The following is a 25,222-nucleotide window of genomic DNA, read 5'->3' as shown; positions in this document are numbered from 1 at the left end:
CCTTTGCAGAAAGTGTGCCAACCAGTGGAGTAGAAGGAAAAGGACTACCTTAAACAAACAAACAAAACCACAAAAACACAATCTGTTCTTTCATATATAGCTCAAGTACCTGCTATACTACTATACTCCTGTATACCCTACGGGTTTTCAAAGCTGGTCTAATCTTTGACTTTAAGTCCCAAGAGGGTCTGATCAGCCCTAGTTGGCCTACTCTGGGGACCATATCCTGTGGTGAAGCTGCTGGACACCATCGGTCCAATGGTATCTGGCATTTTAATGTCCAGCTAGCCTGACTGCATACCTAGCCACAGACTGTGCTTCTGGATAACGACCCAGCATTGCTAAACATTCTGCCTTGAGGATTTTGAAGCGATGGCAGGCAGGGGCAAATTCTAGGGCACGGTCCATGCAGAAAACAACCTGTAGGGAAGAAGAAAACAAATAAGGCTCTTCATCAGGGACTCCAGAAACATCCTCACTTTAGTTTAGTCACAGGTAACAGACTCAAAGCTCAATGAAGTCTTTGGGTCCACTTCTAAGTAATATCAAAGTTTAAAAACATACCTAATTCATTAAATAAAAGCACTGAAATGAGGACAGCAAAGACTCCAGATGATAATGAGGACAGTAAACATTTACTGGGTACTTTCATATATGAACCCATTTAATCCTCACAAGAATTTTATGAAATAGGCGATATTACCACTTTTTTTTTTTTTTTTGAGATGGAGTCTCACTCTGTCACCCAGGCTGGAGTGCAGTGGCGGGATCTCGGCTCACTGCCACCTCTGCCTCCTGGGTTCACGCCATTCTCCTGCCTCAGCCTCCCGAGTAGCTGGGACTACAGGCGCCCGCCACCACGCCCAGCTAATTTTTTTTTTGTATTTTTAGTAAACACAGGGTTTCACCATGTTAGCCATGATGGTCTTGATCCTCATGATCCGTCCTCCTCGGCCTCCCGAAGTGCTAGGATTACAGGCGTGAGCCACCACACCCAGCCTTAAAATAGTTCTTTTAAATGGCTCTAAATAGGCTACATCAGATTACTATTCCCAACATGCCACTATACAAACCACAAGCCAAGGAGCAATCACACACACAAAAAGGTGGGGATTAATTTACTCTTTCAGCCTCATAAAGCATCTCCATATATTCTGTTTTTCTCTTTTTACTAGTTTGTCCTCTGAGCTTTCAGTTTTGGTTTAGCTGCTATTTATTTCTGGGAGAGCCTTGCTGAATCACATTCACGCCAAGAATAAATGAACCAAAGGAGAAATCTGGAGTTAAGGGACACCTATTCCCTCTAAGAATTTGGCCATGGGGATCAGGAAGAGATAAACTCTGAAAACTTACAAGCAGAAAAATTCAAATTCCATCCACAGGAGACTGGTTAGTTAACATGGACATTCATATAATGGAATACTATATAGTTCTAAAATAGAATGAAGAAGCTCTTCATGTACTAATATGGAAAGACTTCCAAGAGCTACTCAGTGATTTTTTTTTAAAGGTGCAGAACTGCCATAAAGCATACTACCTTTCACGCTAAATAAAGGGAGAAAATCAAGGATCTTTATTTTATATAAGTACAACAAAACTAAGGAATAAAATAGAAGACATAAGAACAGTGGTTAGCTTAGGGGAGTGAGAACTGGGCGGAGAGAGGACAAGTTTGAGGGGACACTCGTCACTGAATATTTTTCATACTTTCTAACTTTTGTTTGTTTTGTTTTTGAGATGGGGTCTTGCTCTGCTGTTCAGGCAGGAGTATCAGTGGCGCAATCATGGCTCACTGCAGCCTCGACCTCCCAGACTCCAGTGATTCTCCTGCCTCAGCCTCATGAGTAGTTGGGACTGCAGGCACACGTCACCACACTCAGCTAAAATTTTAAATTATCTGTAGAGACAGGGTCTCAATAAGTTGCCCAGGTTGGTCTCGAACTCCTAGCCTCAAGCGATCCTCCTGCCTTGGCCTCCCAAAGTGCTGGGATTACAAGCATAAGCCACTGCACCTGGCAACACTTTCTAGTTTTTGAACCATGAATAGCACCTATTCCAAAACTGAAATTTAAAATATGAGCAAGTCAGTAAACACTACCACATTACCAGCTGTTTCACTGAGAAGACTTTCTGCAGTGTCACACAGCAGTGACAGGAATGCCTCTCCTTCAGTGGCACAGGTTTACTGTCCTGAAAGTTTTCTGTTTTTTTGTTTTTTGTTTTGTTTGAGATGGAGTTTCGTTCTTGTTGCCCAGGCTGCAGTGCAATGGCATGATCTTGGCTCACTGCAACCTCTGCCTCCCGGGTTCAAGCAATTCTCCTGCCTTTGCCCTCTGAGTAGCTGGGATTATAGACATGCGCCACCAGGCCTGGCTAATTTTTTGTATTTTTAGTAAAGACAGGGTTTCTCCATGTTGGTCAGGCTGGTCTCTAACTCCCGACCTCAGGTGATCCGCCCACCTCGGCCTCCCAAAGTGCTGGGATTACAGCCATGAGCCACCGCACTCGGCATGTCCTGAAAGTTCTAAGGACAATATGAAAACTTAAGCATTATGTAGGTAGAGTTGTGCTAACTGTCCTGCCCCCCCCAGATGGAAAAGGAATGAGGGGGCAGGAAAAAGTCAGTCAAAATGTCAGCAGCCACACCCTGTTGCCTTCACAAGGACCCCGTTTTATGCAGAGCTGGTTCTGCTAATCATGGGGATCGTCAGTGCTTCACTTCCCACCCCCCACCTCCCCATGACTAGGGACAGCTGCAGGCAAAGAAGATCTTTTGTTTCTTCCAAGTTCATCTGTTTCCCCTGCCAGGATCATAATTCTTCATTTGTGACATCACCGTGAGCTACAGTGGGGGGGCTGGGATGTCACAAACAGAGGATTCTGTCACAAACTCAGGATTCTGGCTCTGGAGTAGGCAAGAGAGAAAAGAAACCCAAAAGACTGCCTCTCAAGACAAAGCTTTTGCCTATGTAAACCTCAGAAAACTGACAGTAGGCAGAATTGCTTTCCAAACACACACATGCCAAACAAAACAAACTTATGAATTACATTACAAAGACAACTGTGGTTATTAAAACCAATGGACAGAAGAGGGATGCTAATAAGTTACTGCCGGGACTCTGCATAAGCTAATCAGATATATACATTACCAAATAAAAGACCATCAGTCAATGTGAATGATTCCTAATGTATTCTCTTATCAAAACATTTACTGAGGCCGGGCGTGGTGGCTCACGCCTGTAATCCCAGCACTTTGGGAGGCCAAGGCGGGAGGATCACAAGGTCAGGAGATCAAGACCATCCTGGCTAACATGGTGAAACCCCATCTCTACTAAAAACACAAAAAATTAGCTGGGCGTGGTGGTGGCCGCCTGTAGTCCCAGCTACTCAGGAGGCTGAGGCAGGAGAATGGCGTGAACCCAGGAGGCAGAGCTTGCAGTGAGCCAAGATCCCGCCACTGCACTCCAGCCTGGGCAACAGACCAAGACTCTGCCTCAAAACAAAACAAAACAAAACAAAAACAAAACAAAAAAATTTACTGAGCACATGCTACAAAAAGTACTGAGCAAATTCCCACATATGAAGTGACAACTCTGTTCCTTGGATAGTAGTCACAAACTTAAGTGATCCAGAAAATCTCTCCTGATCAGTGGTTTTTAACCTTTTTGGGGGTTATCTACCTCCCCTTTTGAAACTCAAGTGAATACTATTTCCAAGCACCATCTAAAGAAGAAAGGAGTTACACAGATAAAGCATAATAACTGCGAGGTCTAGAAAGATATCTAGAACTTTTGGCCGGGGAGGTGGCTCACGCCTGTAATCCCAGCACTTTGGGAGGCCAAGGCGGGCAGATCACCTGAGGTCGGGAGTACGAGACCAGCCTGACCAACATGCCGAAACCCCGTCTCTACTAAAAAAAAAAAAACAAAATTAGCCATGCGTGGGCAGCACATGCCTGTAATCCCAGCTACTCGGGAGGCTGAGGCAGGACAATTGTTTGAACATGGGAGGCGGAGGTTGCAGTGAGCCGAGATCACGCCACTGCACTCCAGCCTGGGCAACAAGAGCCAAACTCTCTCTCAAAAAAAAAAAAGGCCTGGCGCGGTGGCTGACGCCTGTAATCCCAGCACTTTGGGAGGCTGAGGCGGGCAGATCAGGAGGTCAGGAGTTTGAGACCAGCCTGACCAACATGGTGAAACCCCATCTCTACTAAAAATACAAAAATTAGCTGGGCATGGTGGTGCATGCCTATAATCCCAGCTACTCAGGAGGTTGAGGCAGAAGAATCGCTTGAACCCAGGAGGCAGAGGTTGCAGTGAGCCGAGATTATGCCACTGTACTCCAGCCTGGGTGACAGAGTGAAACTCCATCTCAAAAAACAAACAACAACAACAAAAAACAAAAACAAAAAACAAAACTACAAAACTTAGCCAGGTGTGATGGCATGCGCCTGTAATCCCAGGGTGGCTGAGGCAGGAGAATCGTTTGAACCCGGGAGGCGGAGGTTGCAGTTAGCCACTGTGCTCCAGCCTGGGTGACAGAGTGAGACTAGGCCTCAAAAAAAAAAAAAAAAGATTATCCAAACCTAATATTTAATTCCAGCGGGCTTTCCCTTTATTAAGAAGTACACTATTAGACCAGTGCTTTACATCAACAATAGAAACAAACTCAAGTGGCACACTCATTTTACCTTTTATCATAGGGCCAAATATAATTAAGAAAATAAGTACCTTAGCACAAAATATTTTTAAGAGGAAAAGTCAGAAGCCTAATTTAAGTGATAATTTACTATTCTAGAACTTTTGTGCCATACTACTCCTCTTAATTATCACACACACACGAATGGGAATTTTGTGACAAAGGGCAGATGAGATTATCTCATGGTTGTACTGTACCTTCCGAAAATCTCGCTTCTCAAAATCTGTTTCTGCTATTTTCTCATATTCCATGACTGCATTAGCATTCTTGAACTGCACCGGAAAATCAGACATAGGAAAGTTTTAATGAAGCTGTAGATTAAACAACCACAAAAAAATTAACAAGGCCTTGATGAATTTGAGTTCAGTAAATATACCACACTGCCTCTTTTGATAGAGATAGGGTCGAACGCATACCTCCTGTTGTGAATGGCCATTTTTATGATCCAGTTCTAGGGCTCTCTGGCAACTGCGACAGGCTGCCATGGCATTCCCTAGAGAGAGGTGGTACTCGACCTCTCATAGAAGTCCCTAGGAGATTTTCTTTCAAGAAAATCAGAACCACAGACATTTCACAAATCAAATTGATGAAGATACAGTCAAGACTTCTTAACAGAAGGGCTAGACCCAATCTTCACCCTCAGTTTGAACTTCAAGTCAGGAACACAAGTGTTATGCTTGATATACATGAAATAAAGGCAATGCATTGCCAGGGATTGAGCATACGTTTTGAGATTCTCACTGAAATGCATCTAGGGTAAACTGTATATACAGTCATACACTCTGGTCAACAATGAACTGTATATATGGCAGTGCTCCTGTAAAATTGTAATACCGTATTTTTACTGTACCTTTTCTGTTTAGATACACAAATACCACTGTGTTATAGCTGCCTACAATATTCAGGACAGTAACATGCTATACAGGTTTTAGTCCAGAAGCCACTGCCATATAGCCTAGGTGTGTAGCAGGCTATGCCACCCAGGTTTGTGTAAGTATACTTTACGATTCTGCACAATGACAAAATCACCTAACAAAATGTATGCCTGTCATTGAGCGACACATACTATATATGGAGGTGGAACTAAAACATGTTTTAGCTGCTACCAATTTAATCAAGGCTTGAATTTACTCAAATTCTTTTTTATTTTTTTGAGACAGGTTCTTGCTCTGTTGCCCGGGCTATAGTGCAGTGGTGCGATCACGGCTCAGCCTCAACCTCCTGAGCACAAGCAGTCCTCCCACCTGAGCCTCCTGAGTGGCTGGGAGCACAGGTGCATGGCACCAGGCCTGGCTAATGTAAAAAATTTTTTTGTGGAGACAGGGTCTCACTAAGTCCCAAACTCTTAAATTCTTTAACCTCACTCAAATCAGTCCCTGGAAGCATTTGCCTATTCCCCAGCCATCTCAGAAACACTTCAATTTTCACAGATTTTTAAAAGCTGTCAATCATATTCAAAACTCATTTTACAGATTAGGAAGCTGAGGCTTAGAGAGGCTATGAAACTCGCCTAAAGTCACCCAGGTGTGCTGATGGCAGAAGTGAGACTAGACCTCAGTTCCGACTTTCAAGTAGCCACTCCTCCCAAATATACCATACTGCCTCTTTTGACAGAAACAGGATCAGACCCGTACCTCTTGTTGTGCCTGAGCATTTTTATGATCCAGTTCTAGGGCTCTCTGGAAGCTGCGACATGCTGCCATGGCATTCCCCAGAGAGAGGTGGCACTTACCCTCTCGTAGATGTCCCTAAAAGAACACCAAGAGGGAAGAAAAGAAGCATGATTGGCCAAGTGGAAAGAAATCAACAGCAGCAACAGACACCCACACAAAACCAACACAGAGGCCAGGCGCGGTGACTCACACCTGTAATCCCAGCACTTTGGGAAGCTGAGGCGGGCAGATCACTCACTTGGGGTCAGGAGTTTGAGACTAGCCTGGCCAACATGACGAAACTCCGTCTCTTACTAAAAATACAAAAATTAGCCGGGTGTGGTGGCATATGCCTGTGGTCCCAGCTACTCTGGAGGCTGAGGCAGGAGAATTGCCTGAAGCTGAGATCGCGCCACTGCACTCCAGCCTGGGCAACAGAGCTAGACTCCATCTCAAAAACAAAAACAAACAAACGAACAAAACTAACACAAAATGAAAATGACTACAGCAGTAGTTCTCAACCTGGGCAATGTGCCCTCCAGGGGACATTTAGCAATGTTAAAAGACATTTTTTGGTTGTTACAACTGGGCAGAGGGGGTGCTACTCATACTCAGTGATTAAAAGTCAGAGATGCTGCTAAACAACCCACAGTGCACAGTAAAGTCCCCCACAACAAAGAATAATCTGGTCCCAAATGTCAGTAGTGTCAAGGTTGAGAAATACGGGGCTAGAGAAACTCAACTGTAGCAACCCAGCCTTCCCCAAACAGCCCCATTACATACATACCCGGACAAAACTGTCATCCAACCTCACTGACTGTTGTGCATCTCCAAGAGCTTCCCGGAACCTTCCAAGCATCATCAAGGTGGCTGCTCGATTACCATAATAGCTAGCATTTTTAGGACACATATCTATAGGAAAGGCAGAAGAACGTAAAACAAAGTTTAGAACAGGTCCCTGCTTTGAAAACTTAGAGGGGGCTGGGCGCAGTGGCTCATGCCCATAATCCCAGTACTTTGGGAGGCCAAGAAGGGCAGACCACTTGAGGTCAGGAGTTCAAGACCAGCCTAGTCAACATGGCACAACCCCATCTCTACTAAAATACAAAAAAAAAAAAAAAAAAAAATAGCTGGGCGTGGTGGTGGGCCCCTGTAATTCCAGCTACTCAGGAGGCTGAAGCATAAGAATTGCTTGAATCTGGGAAGTGGAGGTTGCAGTGACCCAAGAGCACATCACTGCACTCCAGCCTGGGCGACAGAGGAAGACCCTGTCTCAACAAACAAACAAACAAACAAACAAACAAAAACTTAGAGGGCATCTCCCTCCAAACAATGTTAAGGGAATCTATCTGTAACGCTCATAAACTCTTTTTTCTTCATGGAGACAGGGCCTCACTCTGTTGCACAGGCTACAGTGCTGTGGTGCTATCTCGGCTCACTGTAACCTCTGCCTCCTGGGTTCAAGTGATTCTTGTGCCTTAGCCTCCCAAGCAGCCAAGCAGCTAGGATTACAGGCATGTGCCACCACGCCTGGCTAATTTCTGTATTTTTATTTATTTATTTATTTATTTGAGGCACAGTCTGGCTCTGTTGCCCACGCTGGACTGCAGTGGTATGATCTCTGCTCACTGCATCCTCCGCCTCCTGGGCTCAAACCATCTTCCTACCTCAGCCTCCTAAGTGGCTGGGACCACAGGCACACGCCACCACATCCAGCTAATTTTTGTATTTTTTGTTGAGATGGGGTTTTGCCGCGTTGGCCAGGCTGGTCTTGAACTCCTGGCCTCAAGTGATCCATCTGCCTCAGCCTCCAAAAGCGTTGGGATTACAGGAGTGAGCTATTGCACCCAGCCCTGACACACTCTCTTTAGAACGCCACAGCCAGCACGGTGGCTCACACCTATAATCTCAGCACTTTGGGAGGCCGAGGTGGGCAGATCACTTGAGGCCAGGAGTTTTGAGACCAGCCTGGCCAACATGGCAAAACGCTGTCTCTGCTAAAATACAAAAAAATTAGCCAAGCATGGTGGCACACACCTGCAATCCCAGCTACTCAGGTGGCTAAGGCATGAAAATCGCTTGAAACTAGGAGGTGAAGGTTGCAATAAGCCAAGATTGTGCCACTACACTCCAGCCTGGGTGACAGTGACACTGTCTCAACAATAAATAGGCTGCATCCAAATTTCTGACTGCTTGTACAAATGGACAGCAGCAAGGATACAATCAGTTTTAAAACAAAACAAGGTACGGCTTTAAAGTGTAGTGATTATCTTTTGAGGAGAGAGGCAGCTTATTAATCTTAATGAACTGTTTTGTATAATGAGACATTAAAATGAAATGTGCATGTTGAGTTGGGGTAAGCAAATTAGGTGAGAAGAATGCTGACACGGGATTAAAGTATGCTGGCAAATTAAGCATGGAGATAACTAAGACTTCTTTTATGTACAAAGGCCATTTTCTAAGGTAGTAAATGAATTGACAATGACTGAAATGTATTTAGGTGGGTTTTGCCATAACATTCAGTATTTCTGGAATTGCCTTTAATTTATCAAAAGAAAAACTACCCACCCCAGTTAGAAGAAGTTATCACAGCTGGGCATGGTGGCACATCCCTGTAATTCTAGCACTTTGGGAGGCCAAGGTAGGAGGATCGCTTGAGCCCAGGAGTTTGAGACCAGCCGGGGCAACATGGTAAGACCCTGTCTCTATTTTAAAAAATTTAAAGAGTTAAAAAAAAAAGAAAAGAAAAAGAAAAAAGTTATCATTCATGAGTTTGTTTTTTTTTTGAGACGGAGATTCGCGCTTGTTGCCCAGGCTGGAGTGCAGCGGCGTGATCTTGGCTCACTACAACCTCTGCCTCCCAGGTTCAAGCAATTCTCCTGCCTCAGCCTCCTGAGAAGCTGGGATTACAAGCGCCCACCACACCTGGCTGATTTTTGTATCTTTAGAGACAGGGTTTCACCATGTTAACAGGCCAGGCTGAAATGAAATGTGCATGTTGAGTTGGGGTAAGCAAATTAGGGGAGAAGAACTCCTGACCTCAGGTGATCCGCCCGCCTCGGCCTCCCAAAATGCTGGGATTACAGGCATGAGTCACCACGCCTGGCCTTCATGAGATCATTAAGCCTGAAGGAGTTCATATAGTAACAGTTATCAACCCATTAGGCAAAAGGCTACTTCTCAGAGAGAAGCTACTTTTCTCAATTTTTTAATTTAATTTTTGAGATGGAGTTCTTTGGTCGTCCCCCAGGCTGGAGTGCAACGGCAGGATCTCAGCTCACTGCAACCTCCACCTCCTGGGTTCAAGCGATTCTCCTGCCTCAGCCTCCCTAGTAGCTGGGATTACAGGCACACACCACCACACCCAGCAAATTTTTGTATTTTGTAGAGACAGGGTTTCACCATGTTAGCCAGGCTGGTCTCGAACTCCTGACTTTAGGTGATCTGCCTGCCTTGGCCTCCCAAAGTGCTGGGATTATAGGCGTGAGCCACTGAGCCTGGCCTATTTTTTTTATCTTTTTGAGATGAAGTCTTGCTTTGTTGCCCAGGTTGGAGTGCAGTGGCACAATCTTGGCTCACTGCAACCTCTACCTCCCGAGTTCAGGCAATTCTCCTGCCTCAGCCTCCCAAGTAGCTGGGATTACAGGTGCCCGCCACCAGGCCCAGCTAATTTTTGTATTTTTAGTAGAGACAGGGTTTCGTCATGTTGGCCAGAGTGGTCTGAAACCCCTGATCTAAAGTGATCCGTCTGCTTTGGCCTCCCAAAGTGCTGGGATTACAGGCGTGAGCCACCAGGACTGGCAGCTACTTTTAATAATATTTGGCAAGTAAATGTTTTCTAGCGTAAGTATCAGTTCTTTCTCACCTATGGCTTTTGTGTAATAATTATAAGCTTCATTGTAATCTTTCTTGGCATAGTATGCATTTCCTTGTTCCTTGAAAGTCTCTGCTTCCCTGAAAACGAAAGAGAAAGAGAATCATGTTACTTTACAAAGGGAATAACCTCTGTAATCTTACAGGAGCAATCTTTGGTCTAGAGCCCGCAGCACACTGAGCTGAAAGTTAGTGTGATACTTGAAGGAATTTATAGATTTGTTGAATAGGCCAATGGACCAAAAGGAGGTGCTAATGAAAGAATCCAAGTTCTTCAGATGCTCCTTTTTGTCACTTAGATACATTCAAACTAAATCAAGAAAACCCCTCTTATGTTCCTGCCTCACCTCACTATTTCTGTGTGTAGTCATCCTCCCCGCAGGACAAATTTAGACATTCCCTCATGGCAAGGAATTTTTCTATCTCCTTCCACAGTGTCACAACTGCTGCCTCTTTTGCAAACTTACAGGAAAAATGGTTACTCCATTCAGGGCAACTTATTTCTCTATGTGAAATAGGTCACATCCTCAAGAGTTTTAATAATTTCATCTCCTGAAAAGTGGCTCATGCATTTGTCACCAGAAGAACAAGCAGAGCAAAGGCAGGTGGCAAAAGAGTTAAAAGCATAGCATGTTGGTGTTTAAGACAGGAACAGAGCTGAGTGACAGCAGAGACTAAGACCATGGATGACAGGGACATATGAGGTACAGGATGCCAGTGCCATACTATAAGGAGCACCCATCCACTGGTGTTCCCTCTTCCCATCACAACAATGTAGGTACTTGCTGCCCTCTTTGTACTCCCTCCAGTACCTTATATATTCAGCAACTGGGTGATAGCAGTATTTTTTCCCTACCTCTAAGATGTTTTTTGAAACTGTGCCATTAGACAAAGTATACTTTCCTAAACTTTGTCCTAAAGGAACAATGTTATATAATTGGGAATTAGATTCCTGAGCAAGTACCTAGAATCAAATCAGACATGAACAACAATGTTTTAAAAGAACTAGTAACCTCTATCAAGATACTCAAAATCATTCCACTGCTCAAGTGATAAAGATAATTCTTTACTGAAATGATTACTGCAACATTAACTAAGTACCTGATCATTTTTGTTATGAGAAACATCTTTCTTTTCCTGTTGTTCACATGCAAAAAAGAACCTAGTTTGGGGTTGCCTGAAGTTGAGGCAAAAGTCCTAGTTCTTAAACCTTGGTGATGGTATAGCAATTTACAGCTTGAGTCTACAGATATCTGCATTAGGGAGATTTGTGATTTACTTAAGTATTTTAAACTACAAACTGGTAAAGTCGCCCTCCTTTTATTGAGGTGATCCTCCCTCTCCATTCTTCTCCATCACTGTCCTGGCAAGCCCTACTAATATGAAAAGGCTGCTAGAAGGAGAAGGCAAATGGGAATGACCTATAAATGCTGACAGCTGTGAAATGTGATGGATATAAATCTGCTTGATAACTGTCTATACCAACTATCACAATGCTGAAAAGAGGCCTTCTGCTATGAAAAATCTTCAAGAAAGATCCCCCAATTGCAAGATTTAAAGAACCAACTGAAATCTTGCTACATGGTATTCACCATCCTGTAACTCTAAATTAAGCAAAGTGCTTATAAAAACTCTCAGGAGCCTATCCTTTAAGAGCAGACATGCCAAGGGATTTGAACAAAGGACTTCCCCAAAACTGGATTTCGATTAGTCAAACTGCTGTGAAGAAATGGAGTAGCAAATTCCAAAGTAAGACATTAGGCCCAAACTCTATCAGAGAAGATCTAGCCTCTTCTTCAGTTGGCTAGTGGCTAAGAATATACAAATCTTTGAGGAAAACGAAGACATCTAGGTACCTGGGGAGACACTGTGTCAGCAGTATAAAGCTTGTTAGTCGAAAGTGAAATAATGTACAGGGCTGCTGAAAGGTGCCCCTAGTCTCCTCCTTCCTAAGACACTACCCCTATGGAGGTCGGGGAGTTCAGGACTGGCTTCTAGAAAAAATGCGAAGGATGATTTTGGTGGACAGTTACTAATAACTACTGAGGCCAGGTACTTTCCATACAGTATCCTCTATAAAACACAGTCCGGTGAACTTCATTATTCCCATTTTTCAAAAGAGGAAATAAGGCCTGGGGGTTAAATAACTTGCCTGAGGTCAGGATGTTACCCATGTTTGTCAGAATACAAAGCTTGTGCACTTTCTACTATGCCAAGCTTTCTCTCTAATGCTTGCCTCCACTTACTGCTAACTATTTTGAAAATTAATCTGTACTACGAGGAGTAAGACATGGACAATATATGTAAGACATGGACAATACGTATAAATTTGTTTAAACTAAGACACACAGTACGCCCCACATGTAATATTCAACCCCAGAACCAAAATCGGTATTTAAATAAGCTAAATGACATTCCTAACAATTAGTCATAGAGGAAGCAGGGCTCCTTTCTCTTTAAGATGCAAGACCTAGTGAACTGGACTTTGCCTCCCCAAAGAAATGCATTTCATTTTAGTAAATGGTGAGTAGATTCCATTCTAGAGCAAACAAAGCAAGTAATGTAGAGTCAGCCCACAGCAAAAAGAACAAGAAGAATTGTGTTGTGACAAGTTGCCATGTTTTTAACCTCACACTGCACAGCATCAGGCCAGAATTAGCTATTCCCACACAACTGCCTCATGAAAAGGACTTATTTTCATAGAAACGTGGCTGATTAACAGCTGCCTAAACAATGGGCACTTAGTGCTTTTAGACTGAACGCTTATTTTTTGCCTCCAGGTCCAATGCCCAAAGTGGACTGGAGTCCCTCCTTCATTTTGAACCTCCCCACCAAATACACAACAAGCTTTAACCAATGGGCCTGACCCTGCGAGACCAGTCGAGGAAAGAGTGGATCTTTGGAATCCAGCATGGCAGCAGCAAGAACTGAACAAGGCTGCATCAGGAACAATTCCAGGGTCAAATCCATTCAAGTCCTGCCCTGGAAGTCTTAGAAAGGGCTGAAGCTTGTTCAAGTTGCCTTTACAGCAAAGGGACTGAAGGATGAGATGTCAAAGGCGTGGGACTGGAAAAAAAGGAGAAGAGCTGGTTAACACTGGAATTGAAGGCAATCTGGTGGTGGCATCTGTCACTCACTCACTGCCAGGGTCAATTCATCTGATAGCCAAGTGAGGTTGTAACATGCACCTACTGAAACACACCAGTACTGAGAAAAGAAGACTTAGGATTAATTGGCTTCACCTAGACCAATTAAAAAAAAAAGATTCCCAATGCACTAAATTAAACTACAGATTATTTTCTGTGGCTACAAAATTAAATTCAGATTAAACTCTTAAATATAATACCACAGCAAAAAATAGACTTGGCCATAACTGACCTGATGGTACTATTAACAACTACAATATATTTCTAGTGTTGTTTCAGATTTTCGAAGCATTTCCAATGAAGATTTTCAATTTTTTTTTTTTTTTTTTTTTTTTTTAGATGGAGTCTAACTCTTTTGCCCAGGCTGGAGGGCAGTGGCATGAACTCGGTTCACTGCAGCCTCTGCCTCCTGGGTTCAAGTGTTCTCTCGCCTTAGCCTCCCGAGTAGCTGGGATTACAGGCATGTGCCACCATGCCCAGCTATTTTTTGTATTTTTATTAGAGACGGGGTTTCATCACGTTGGCCAGACTGGTCTCAAACTCCTGACTGCAAATGATCCACCTGCCTAGATCTCTCAAAGTGCTAGTAGGATTAAAGGCGTCAGCCACCACGCCTGGCCAAGATTTTCAAATGGCCTTCTGAGGTGGTTATGGCAATAATTTCACCTATCCTCCAACAGAGGAAGAGCTAGTGAGACAACCAAGATGGCTGCACAGGTCTCCTAAGTCCTAGAAGTTTATGTTTTCCCCCACATCCTGTTAGTGTCAAGGCTTTTAGATTAAAACTAATTTATCCAGTTCTCCCACCAAATCCTTGGGTCAACTTCTAAGCAGAATAGCTTCACAGCTCTGATTCACCAAGAGATGCTGGGAATGACTCCACCTCCACCAATCCAGTCTTTTCATTTTAACTGACAGTAATAAAGTTGCGTGAAAACAGCTACTGAAAGGTTTTCCAAAAAAATCTGTCCTCTCTGGATGCATGGAGGATCTCTCACAACAGGATCAGCACACTGGAAGCCCTGGCCTTCAGAGAAGACATCCCATTCATGGTCTCCTTTGCTATTTTAAAATGTATTTCTTTGTTTTTCAGAAATAACCTTGCTGGGCGCAATGTCTCACGCCTGTAATCCCAGCACTTTAGGAGACAGAGACAAGAAGACTGCTTGAGCGCAAGAGTTTGAGAACAGCCTGGAAAACACAGGGAGACTCTGTCTCTACAAAAATTTAAAAATTAGCTGGGCATGGTGGTGCAAGTCTGTAGTCCCAACTACTTGGGAGGCTAAGATGGGAGGATCACTTGAGCCCGGGAGGTTGAGGCTGTAATGAGCTGTGAGTATACCACTGCACTCTAGCCTGAATGACAGAGCAAGACTGTCTAAAAAAAACAAAACCACCCACCAGTAAGAAAACTGCAGCTTTGAAAACTTGCTCTTCTACAAAAAATAAACGTTCGTTAAAATCTGTATATCCTTTAGACATGTAGTTACATTATCTCTCTGAATTCAGCATTCATTCATTGCTGACACTAATTACTCCAACAAACACTGCTAAGGGAATAATTTGGTATCACACAGGTCTTAGCAGGGCTCAGCATCATGTGATTAAATCAGACAACTTGGGCTTATGGTTGCTAGCCAACTTTGCACATTTACAGCTCAACTAAATTAAAAACACATTAAAACATCATAGTTGACATTGCAACATGCCCCAAATTAGATGCCCTATAAAAATTTCCATTTTCTCTCTAAATACTTCCAAGTTGAACACTTAAGATCTCTGCGTTGGGTCAACTAGTCTAACTTTTAGCAATTAAAGCATCAATCAGAAACTTTAGTCAGCCTACACTAATGCAGAATTAATTGTGTGGTAGTTTTAAAAATGTCATTAACATGGCTGGGTTCTCTCTGGAATTGCTTGACATATCACGTATTTGCAGATTATTAAAACAGGGATGAGATTCTTCATCATTTTAAAATTTATTCCACCTCACTGCATGAAAAACCGACTAGCATGGTTTCATTATTCTGCAACATTTGTAACCTAGGAAATGTGGATCCGAATTTTATATGACAAAAAGCACACCGCACTGTGGTTTGATTTTGTTTTTTCTTTTTTTTTGAGACGAAGTCTGGCTCTGTCACCCAGGCTGGAGTGCAGTGGCGCAATCTTGGCTCACTGCAATCCCCACCTCCTGGGTTCAAGCAATTCTCCCACATCAGCCTCCCTAGTAGCTGGGATTACAGGCACACGCCACCATGCCTGGCCAATTTTTTTTTTGAGAAAAGAGCTTTATTTATTTATTTATTTATTTATTTTTATTTTTTGAGACACAGTCTGACTGTCACCCAGGCTAGAGTGCAGTGGCGTGATCTCAGCTCACTGCAAGCTCTGCCTCCCAGGTTCATGCCATTCTCCTGCCTCAGCCTCCCGAGTAGCTGGGACTACAGGTGCCCACAACCACGCCTGGCTGATTTTTTTGTATTTTTAATAGAGACGGGATATCATCGTGTTAGCCAGGATGGTCTCAATCTCCTGACCTCTGTCACCTCTGTTACCTAGGCTGGAGTGCAGTGGCGCAATCTCGGCTCACTGCAACCTCCACGTCCTGGGTTCAAGCAATTCTCCCACCTCAGCCTCCTGAGTAGCTGGGATTACAGGCACACGCCACCACGCCTGGCCAATTTTTTTTTTTTTTTGAGAAAAGAGCTTTATTTATTTATTTATTTATTTATTTAATTTTTGGGAAATTATAGGCTCACGCCTATAATCCCAGGAGGCTGAGGCAGAAGGGTTGCTTGAGCCCAGGAGGTCGAGGCTGCAGCAAACCATGTTCCTGCAGCCTGGGTGACAGAGTGAGACCCTGCCTTTAAAAAAAACAAAACCAGGCTGGGCACGGTGGCTCACGCCTGTAATCCCAGCACTTTGGGAGGCCGAGGCAGGCAGATCATGAAGTCAGGAGTTCGAGACCAGCCTCATCAATATGGTGAAACCCCATCTCTACTAAAAATACAAAAATTAGCCGGGCGTGGTGGCATGCACCTGTAATCCCAGCTACCCGGGACGCTGACGCAGGAGAATCCCTTGAACCCAGGAGACGGTGGTTGTGATGAGCCAAGGTTACACCACTGCACTCCAGCCTGGGCAACAGAGCAAGACTCCGTCTCAAAAAAAAAAAAAAAAAAAAAGTCCAGGCGCGGTGGCTCACGCCTATAATCCCAGCACCTTGGGAGGCTGGGCAGGCAGATCACAAGGTCAGGAGATCAAGACCATCCTGGCTAACACGGTGAAACCCCATCTCTACTAAAAGTACAAAAAAGGATTAGCCAGGCATGGTGGCAGGCGCCTGTAGTCCCAGCTACTCAGTAGGCTGAGGCAGGAGAATGGTGTGAACCTGGGAGATGGAGCTTGCGGTGAGCTGACATCGCGCCACTGCACTCCAGCCTGGGCAACAGAGCGAGATCCTGTCTCAAAAAAAAAAAAAAGAAAAAGAAAAAGATACCTTTCTTTTCCTTTAGGCTATTAATAATAATACTTTATACTGCCAATGAGTCAATATCCCTTATGCATTCCTCTTATATTTACTACTCCCCAAATGTCGCCTTACTCTATGATTGTTATGCTCCATTTATTTTATTCAGTCAAACTTACTAGTTGCCTGTTGATCTAGAAATGCCCTCCACCCTTCAGAATTCACGGGATCTTGGCCAGTCAGAGTAGAAATTCTTTCCTCCTTCCCACAGTCCGAGACCTCTTGTCCCCAATGGCATGTCACAGGGCCTGTTTCATGTTGCACTCTCCCTGACCTTCATGACAGAATAAAGTAAAAGGAGCCCAGGAGCCTAACTTCTATTCCATCTTACCAAAAGCATATCATTTAGTTTCTTTTTTAAGAAAAAAATTTCTTTTTTTTTTTGGAGACAGTCTCATTCTATTGCCCAGGCCAGAGTGCAGTGGTGAGATCTCGGCTCACTGCAATCTTCACCTCCCAGGTTCAAGCGATTCTTGTGCCTCAGCCTCCCTAGTAGCTGGGACTACAGGCACGCACCACCATGCCCGGCTAAATTTTTGTATTTTAGTAGAGATGGGGTTTCACTATGTTGCCCAGGCTGGTCTCAAACTCTTGAGCTCAGGCAATCCACCTCCTCAGCCTCCCAAAGTGCTAAGATTACATGCATGAGCCACCACAATTGGCCAGAAAAAACTGCCTTTTTTTTTTTTTTTTTTTTTTTTGAGACAGAATTTCGCTCTTGTTGCCCAGGCTGGAGTGCAATGGCGTGATCTCAGCTCACCGCAACCTCCGCCTCCCAGGTTCAACTGATTCTCCTGTCTCAGCCTCCCAAGTAGCTGGGATTACAGGCATGTGCCCGGTAAGAAGTTTCTTTTTTAAAAAAAAACTAGGCTGGGCAAGGTGGCTCATGTCTATAATCCCAGCACTTTGGGAGGCCAAGGAGGGTGGATCACCTGAGGTCAGAAGTTCAAGACCAGCCTAGGCAACATGGTGAAACCCCATCTCTACAAAAATACAAAAATTAGCCGGGCATGATGGAGGGTGCCTGTAATCCCACCTATTCGGGAGGCTGAGGCGGGAGAATTATTTGAACCCAGGAGGCGGAGGTTGCAGTGAGCCGAGACTGTGCCATTGCACTCCAGCCTGGGCAAGAGTGAGACTCCGTCTCAAAAAAGAAAAAAAAAAAATCTACTATTCTACAAGTGAAATGTCAATATAAGTTTCACATAGATAAGTGGAAGTCACAGGTATAGATATATATATAGATATAGATTTTTTTTTTGAGACGGAGTCTCGCTCTGTCACCCAGGTTGGAGTGCAGTGGCGCCATCTCGGCTCATTGCAAGCTCCGCCTCCTAGGTTCACGCCATTCTCCTGCCTCAGCCTCCCAAGTAGCTGTGACTACAGGCGCCCGCCACCACGCCCAGCTAATTTTTTTGTATTTTTAGTAGAGACGGGGTTTCACCGTGTTAGCCAGGATGGTCTCAATCTCCTGACCTCATGATCCGCCCACCTCGGCCTCCCAAAGTGCTGGGATTACAGGCGTGAGCCACCGCGCCGGGTCAGACATATATTTTTTGAGACAGACTCTCACTCTTGTTGCCCAGGCTGGAGTGCAGTGGTGTGATCTCAGTTCACAGCAATCTCTGCCTCCCAGGTTCAAGTGATTCTCCTGCCTCAGCCTCCTGAGTAGCTGAGATTACAGGGCCCCACTACCATGCCTGGCTAATCTTTGTTTATTTTAATAGAGATGAGGTCTTGCCATGTTGGCCAGGCTGGTCTTCAAACTTCTGACCTCAAGTGATCCGCCAATCTCTGCCTTCCAAAGTGTTGGGATTAAAGGCGTGAGCCATCACGCCCGGCCATAGATATATGACTTGGAATAATTCTATAAATATGGCAAGGTATTTATGCTCGGTGCTTCATCCAGAAAAAAATAGAAGGTGAGCGCTATCCAACTGCTACCTTTTAGCAAAGCTATCTGCTACTCAGCTTTCTTTACCCAATTTCCTACAGAATAGATAGTTTTCACCTTAAAGCACAAATGGAACAACCCTCCACACATCTCCGCTAATAAAGAGAAGGCAGAAGATGAAGAAAATTCCTTAACATACCAGTTCAAATTGTCCTCTGGGTGGACATTCAAGGAGAAGCCTCAACACGGGCAGAGTCAGAAGGGACCCAAAATGCACCAGAGGAGTCACAGACTGTCTACACAAAGCAGCAGCACTCCCTACTGTTCAGGCAGGGACGGACACCAGCCAGCAAGCTGTGCCTGGCTATGCAGCTGGCTATGCCTTATTCAGTAAGGAAGAAAAAGCAAGCAACCAATTCAATCCCTACAGAAATCCCATCACTGCAGGCAGAAACATATTCACTTGGAAATACTTGTCTCAACGGTGAGTTTGAAATTTATTTTAGGTCCTTAAATGAGAGGTGTCACAATCTATTACATCTACCTAACCTTCACTTATCCCTGGGGAGAGGAAACCCAACAATGAAGCTACTTCTGGGAAACATGCTTCTCTGAAACCATTCTGAGGATACAAGTCACTGGCTTTTCAGCATTAGCCAGAGGCTTGTTTTCATAACATATCCCCAAACCCACCATTTTCCATCCCTCGGTTCCCTATTCTGTGACATCTCCCACTATAGGGACACCAGCACCCATCAAAAATTTAAAACTGAGGAACTACAATTAAGGAAAAGGCTGCTTTGGCCTGGCGCAGTGGCTCACGCCTGTAATCCCAGCACTTGGGAGGCCGAGGCGGGCAGATCCTGAGGTCATCAGATCAAGACCATCCTGGCCAACATGGTGAAACCCGTCTCTACTAAAAATATAAAAAATTAGCTGGGCATGGTGGCATGCAACTGTAGTCCCAGCTACTCAGGAGGCTGAGGCAGGAGGATAGCTTGAACCCAGGAAGCGGAGATTGCAGTGAGCCGAGATCGTGCCGTTGCACACTCCAGCCTGGAGACACAGCAAGACTCCATCACAAAGAAAGAAAGAAAGAAAGAGACAGACAGAAAGAGAGAAAGAAAGAGGCTACTTCCTAGGCCGGGTGCAGTGGCTCACGCCTATAATCCCAGCACTTTGGGAGGCCAAGGCGGGTGGATCACCTGAGGTCGAGAGTTCGAGACCAGACTGACCAACATGGAGAAACCCTGTCTCTACAAAAAAAAAAAAAATACAAAATTAGCCGGGCGTGGTGGCGCATGCCTGTAATCCCAGCTACTCAGGAAGCTGACTCAGGAGAATTGCTTGAACCCGGGAGGCGGAGGCTGCAGTGAGCCAAGATTGCGCCATTGCACTCCAGCCTGGGCAACAAGAATGAAACTCTGTCTCAAAAAAATATATATATAAAGGCTGCTTCCTGAGTTTTTTTGGGTGGAGTGGGGTGGGGTGGAGATGGGAACTAGAGTGGGGAGGAGCCTGGATTGTCAACGGTATTTCACTTCTCAAAGTTGTCTTGGTTCCTTAGTTCAACAGGTGGTTAACTGTCTCAGGGCAAACTGTCCAAGGAAGAACTCTCAGGACAGAAACTCCAAAAACAAGAGAGGGTCCTGCTTGCCCCTCACACTCTCTCCAAAAGTAATATTAGAATCAAGAGAGATGGTTAACACTGCTTATCTGACAATCTGGCCTCCCCACACAAATTGTAAGTCACATGCCAATAGAATTTCACGTCTCAGAATAAGACCTGAGAGTCATATATTCCTCCTATTACCATTCTCAAAAGCCTCAACCACTCATATTCTTACCCATGGTGAGGGTAAAACATAGGAATTGCCACTTTGATCCGAATGGGAGAAGGAAAAACAGTGTCACTCCAATAAAATGAATAGCCTGTTAGGATAACTGCACTTTGAATTTTGTTCTTACTTCGAAAGTTTAAAAGAATACCTGGAAAGACCTCTGAGTAACTTCCACATCACTCAGTGCTGGAGAAAGGGGACCAAAGACTAGTGCAGTAAGGGAGCAATGGGCTCTCAGAGGGACTCTGCATCAGGCCACAAAGCAACTAGGCAACTGCTGACTATTGTTCTCCAATCTTCTAAAGTCCTGAAGAATAAAAAAGCAAGTGCCCAGTACTCAGCTTTTCAAAACCATTAAAATACAAACTTCAATGACTAAACTAATCCCTGATTGGCTGGAAGGTACAATAAGGCTGGGCTTTCGGCCAATCAGAGTTCTGTTTGTTGGGAGTGGACTGGACTCTAAGCAACTGCCACTCACTTGGCCCTATATTTTCTCAAAATTCTTGTTTCTCTGGCACTAGTTAACATGTGGATCTGAACTAAAGCACTAAGAGAGAACCTTTCTCTGTACTCTACCTTTGCTCCAGTTATGATTATCTACTTTGCCATCTGTTAGTATCAGGGTTCAATTAATTTGCCGGTATTGAGAATTCTGTATGCCTAGGTTTATCCCTTCCTTAACTTATTTCTCCTCCCATCTCCCATTTCTTCACATCTGACTACACTTAGTGCACAGCAAAAGGAAAATAGTGTTTCTCACTGATTTGGGTTCCAGGTCAAAAATAAATTCCCACTCAGTTTGGAGGCTTACTGAAATGTCTAGGTGCTTGCTCTGAAACTTCAAGAGGAAGATTAGAAGGACACATTCCTAAGAATTTAAAACCAGGTAAGGAAGAAAGCTGGGGAGGCATGCCCACAAGCTCTTCAGTTAAGTGAGGCCACAAACTCAAAAACACCATGCAAAGCTGCAGCAAACGAACAGCAACTACAGGAAACCCGGGACATGAATTCAGAGTTCAGTTGTTCCCATTAACAATCTGAATAGAGAAATAAAAGGCAAAATCCTAATCGCAAAGAGTGTACAATACCTAGGTAGTAAGGGCCTAATAAGAATTGCTCTTATTTGTGCCCATCAGGAAAACTGATACAGAGAAGTTAAGTTTATCAGCTCAAGGAATCAGGTAAGGATGTCCTGACTCTTAAGTCTATGGATCCCTTGATTCTTTTAGATCTTGTTGTCCAGTCACACTAGGTATATGCTGAGACACGTAAGTGTTTTCTCTTTGAAAAACAATTTGAGGTTGGGTGTAGTGGCCCACGCCTGTAATCCCAGCACTTTGGGAGGACAAGGCGGGCAGATCATGAGGTTAAGAGATCGAGACCATCCTGGCCAACATGGTAAAACTCCGTCTCTATTAAAAATACAAAAATTAGCTGGGTGTGGTGGCACACGCCTATAGTCCCAGCTACTCGGGAGGCTGAGGCAGGAGAATCATTTGAACCCAGGAGGTGGAGTTTGCAGTGAGCTGAGATCACACCACTGCACTCCAGCCTGGTGACAGAGCGAGACTCCGTCAAAAAGAAAAGAAAACAATTTGAAATCCCTCAAGTTTACCATAAGAAAGACTCCCTATAGAGATCAAGCTGTTTCCCAGCCCAGGAGATATAACAAGAGATCCTTAACTCAAGACAGGTATTCCCATATTAGGTAAAGCAGTCAGCAACTTCCCAGGAAAATATAAAGCCTTAAGTTAGTTGAAATGTGAAACATCTGAAGTTTAACCCTCTGGCTCATAAATAGCTTTGCCTGTTTTGGTGAGCAAAGAGAAATAATCTTCATGCATAGAATCCTGATCTGTTTTGGAGTGCCAACTAATATATCTTTTATTTTAGCCCCAATCCTTTTTTTTGAGACAGGGTTTCACTCTGTCACCCAGGATGCAGTGCAGTGGTGTGATCACAGCTCACTGCAGCCTCGACCTCCCCCAGCTCAGGTGATACTTACACCTCAGCCTCCCAAGTAGCAGGGCCTACAGGTATGCACCATCACACCCTGCTAATTTTTGTATTTTTTTTTTACAGAGATGGGGGGCGGGTTTCACCACGTTGCCCAGGTTGGTCTCGAACTCCTGGCCTCAAGCAATCCACTGGCCTCAGCCTCCCAAGGTGCTGGAATTACAGGCGTGAGCCACTGCACCCAGCCTTAAATGTTTTTATAGAGACTAAGTCTCACTATGTTGCCCAGGCTGGTCTCAAACTACTGGGCTTAAGCGATCCTCTCATTTTGGCCTCACAAAGTGCTAGGATTACAGGCGTGAGCCACTAAGCCTAGCCTTATTTTAGTTTCTTGGCTGCTGTAAGGGAAACAGAACTTTGTCAGAGTGACATGCAAAAAAATTGAAATCCATCTCTTTTCTCTACAGAAACACTAAAGCTAAGGAAATAAAACATGTAGCCATTTAAAATGCTGCAATCGTGAAGTCCGTCTTAAAAGCTCCTCTCATTTTGCCCCCCTATGGGACTGTGACAACTTAGCAGCAGCAGGACATGTCTTAAGCCAAGACGTAAGGAAGGAAGGACTCCTTACAAAGCTGGACCTCACAAAAACAACCCGAGAGACTCATTAACTCTTGATCCCTAAATGAACTGGTAGGAGGACCATAACAACAGAGGCAGGAACTTGGCCAAAGAACTCTAACCAAGCCAGACAGTAAAAGGGCATTTGTAAGGGATGCCCCTATCACTGCCCTCTGCTATGGCCACACAAGAGGAATCCAGGACACAGGAAAAACATAAAACCACCTCCCTCCAAAGCTTCTAAATCTCCATCCCATTTTCAGCACTCGAAAAATCATACATAAACAAGGCTTTTTCATACTAACAGAGCCTAATGTTTATTCTTTTTTTTGAGACAGAGTTTCACTCTTGTCGCCCAGGTTGGAGTGCAATGGCGCGATCTCGGCTCACCGCAACCTCCGCCTACCGGATTCAAGTGATTCTCCTGCCTCAGCCTCCAAGTCGGTGGGGCTACAGGCATGCACCACCATGCCTGGCTAATTTTTTTTTCTATTTTTAGTAGAGATGGGGTTTCTCCATGTTGGTCAGGCTGGTCTCAAACTCCCGACCTCAGGTGATCAGCCTGCTTCAGCCTCCCAAAGTGCTGGGATTATAGGCATAAGCCACCGCGCCTGGCCAATGTTTATTCTTCTAAGGATGTCTGATATGGCAAAAAGTTAAACTGATTTTTTTATTTCACTTATTTTCCTTTTTTTTTTTTTGAAATGGAGTCTCACCGTGTCGCCCAGGCTGGAGTGCAATGGTGTGACCTTGGCTCACTGCAACCTCCGCCTCCCGGGTTCAAGCGACTCTCCTGCCTCAGACTCCCGAGTAGCTGGGATTACAGGTGCCCACCACTACGCCCAGCTATTTTTTCTATTTTTAGTAGAGATGGGGTTTCACCATGTTGGCCAGGCTGGTCTCAAACTCCTGACCTCGTGATCCGCCCACCTCAGCCTCCCAAAATGATGGGATTACAAGTGTGAGCCACTGCACCCAGCCAATTTTCCTTTTGATTTGTGCACAAAAGTGGTATATAATAAATAACTATGTTTAAGTCTGTTGAAAACAGTGCTATATATGAGAAACATAAAAGTCTGATAAGAATGCATTTTTTCTTTTTTTAATTGATTTTTTTTTTTTGAGACGGAGTTTTGCTCTTGTTGCCCAGGCTGGAGTGCAATAGCATGATCTCCCCTCACCACAACCTCTGCCTCCTGGGTTCAATCAATTCTCCCACCTCAGCCTCCTGACTAGCTGGGATTACAGCATCACCACGCCTGGCTAATTTTTGTATTTTTAGTAGATGGGGTTTCACCGTATTAGTCAGGCTGGTTTCGAACTCCTGACCTCAGGTAATCCACCCGCCTTGGCCTCCCAAAGTGCTGGGATTACAGGTGTGAGCCACCACGCCCAGTCTTTTTTCTTTTTTTAATTAATTTTTTTCTGTCACTATTTGAACTACAGGAATAATGCATGTTGTCATGTTTAATTTACAGTTACATTTTCTTAGTGACAGATAAAATAATTTGCATTCTGCAATCACTGACTTTTTTTTGAGATGGAATCTCACTTTGTCACCCAGGCTGGAGTGCAATGGCCCGATCTCAGCTCACTGCAACCTCCACCTCCTGAGTTCAAGCGATTCTCCTGCCTCAGCTTCCCGTGTAACTGGGATTACATGTGCGTGCCACCACGCCCCGCTAATTTTTGTATTTTTAGTAGAGACAGGGTTCTGCCATGTTGGCCATGCTGGTTTCAAACTCCCGACCTCAGCTGACCCACCTGCCTCGGCCTCCCAAAGTGCTGGGATTACAGGTGTGAGCTACTGCACCCAGCGTAATGACACTTAAATTCCATGAAATAAGGTAGTTTACCTTATTTTGTTGTACTGCTATCAAATACCGTGTTTTGTGTGATGTGGTCACATTACAGCATAACCTATTTTATTATATGTCTTCAGGTTCATTTACTCCAATTTTATGATAGACTATCCTCTAAGGCTGTGATTGAAGAAATGTATTTGC

General features: G+C 44.4%; 1 protein-coding gene across 5 annotated transcripts in view; it reads right to left on the bottom strand.

Moving 5' to 3' along the window:
- DNAJC7 (DnaJ heat shock protein family (Hsp40) member C7) overlaps positions 1-25,222 on the bottom strand; it is a 40,769-nt gene that overhangs the window by 13,530 nt on the left and 2,017 nt on the right. For 4 of the 5 annotated variants that reach the window (XM_055100943.2, XM_003813859.6, XM_055100945.2 and 1 more), the window contains exons 2-6: positions 10,216-10,304; positions 7,138-7,262; positions 6,333-6,446; positions 4,896-4,970; positions 302-420 (exon numbers count right to left, since the gene is read on the bottom strand). In XM_055100943.2, the coding sequence (XP_054956918.1) occupies positions 302-420; positions 4,896-4,970; positions 6,333-6,446; positions 7,138-7,262; positions 10,216-10,304 (522 nt within the window). Of the gene's footprint in view, positions 1-301; positions 421-4,895; positions 4,971-6,332; positions 6,447-7,137; positions 7,263-10,215; positions 10,305-13,090; positions 13,290-25,222 lie in introns of all 5 variants that reach the window. The other variant, XM_055100944.2, reaches the window with a different exon arrangement.

Source organism: Pan paniscus, chromosome 19, assembly GCF_029289425.2.
Source record: "Pan paniscus chromosome 19, NHGRI_mPanPan1-v2.0_pri, whole genome shotgun sequence".
In the NCBI taxonomy this organism is placed as follows: Eukaryota; Metazoa; Chordata; class Mammalia; order Primates; family Hominidae; genus Pan; species Pan paniscus.
Note: the sequence above shows the minus strand (reverse complement) of the source record. Positions and strands in the feature narration are given on the sequence as shown.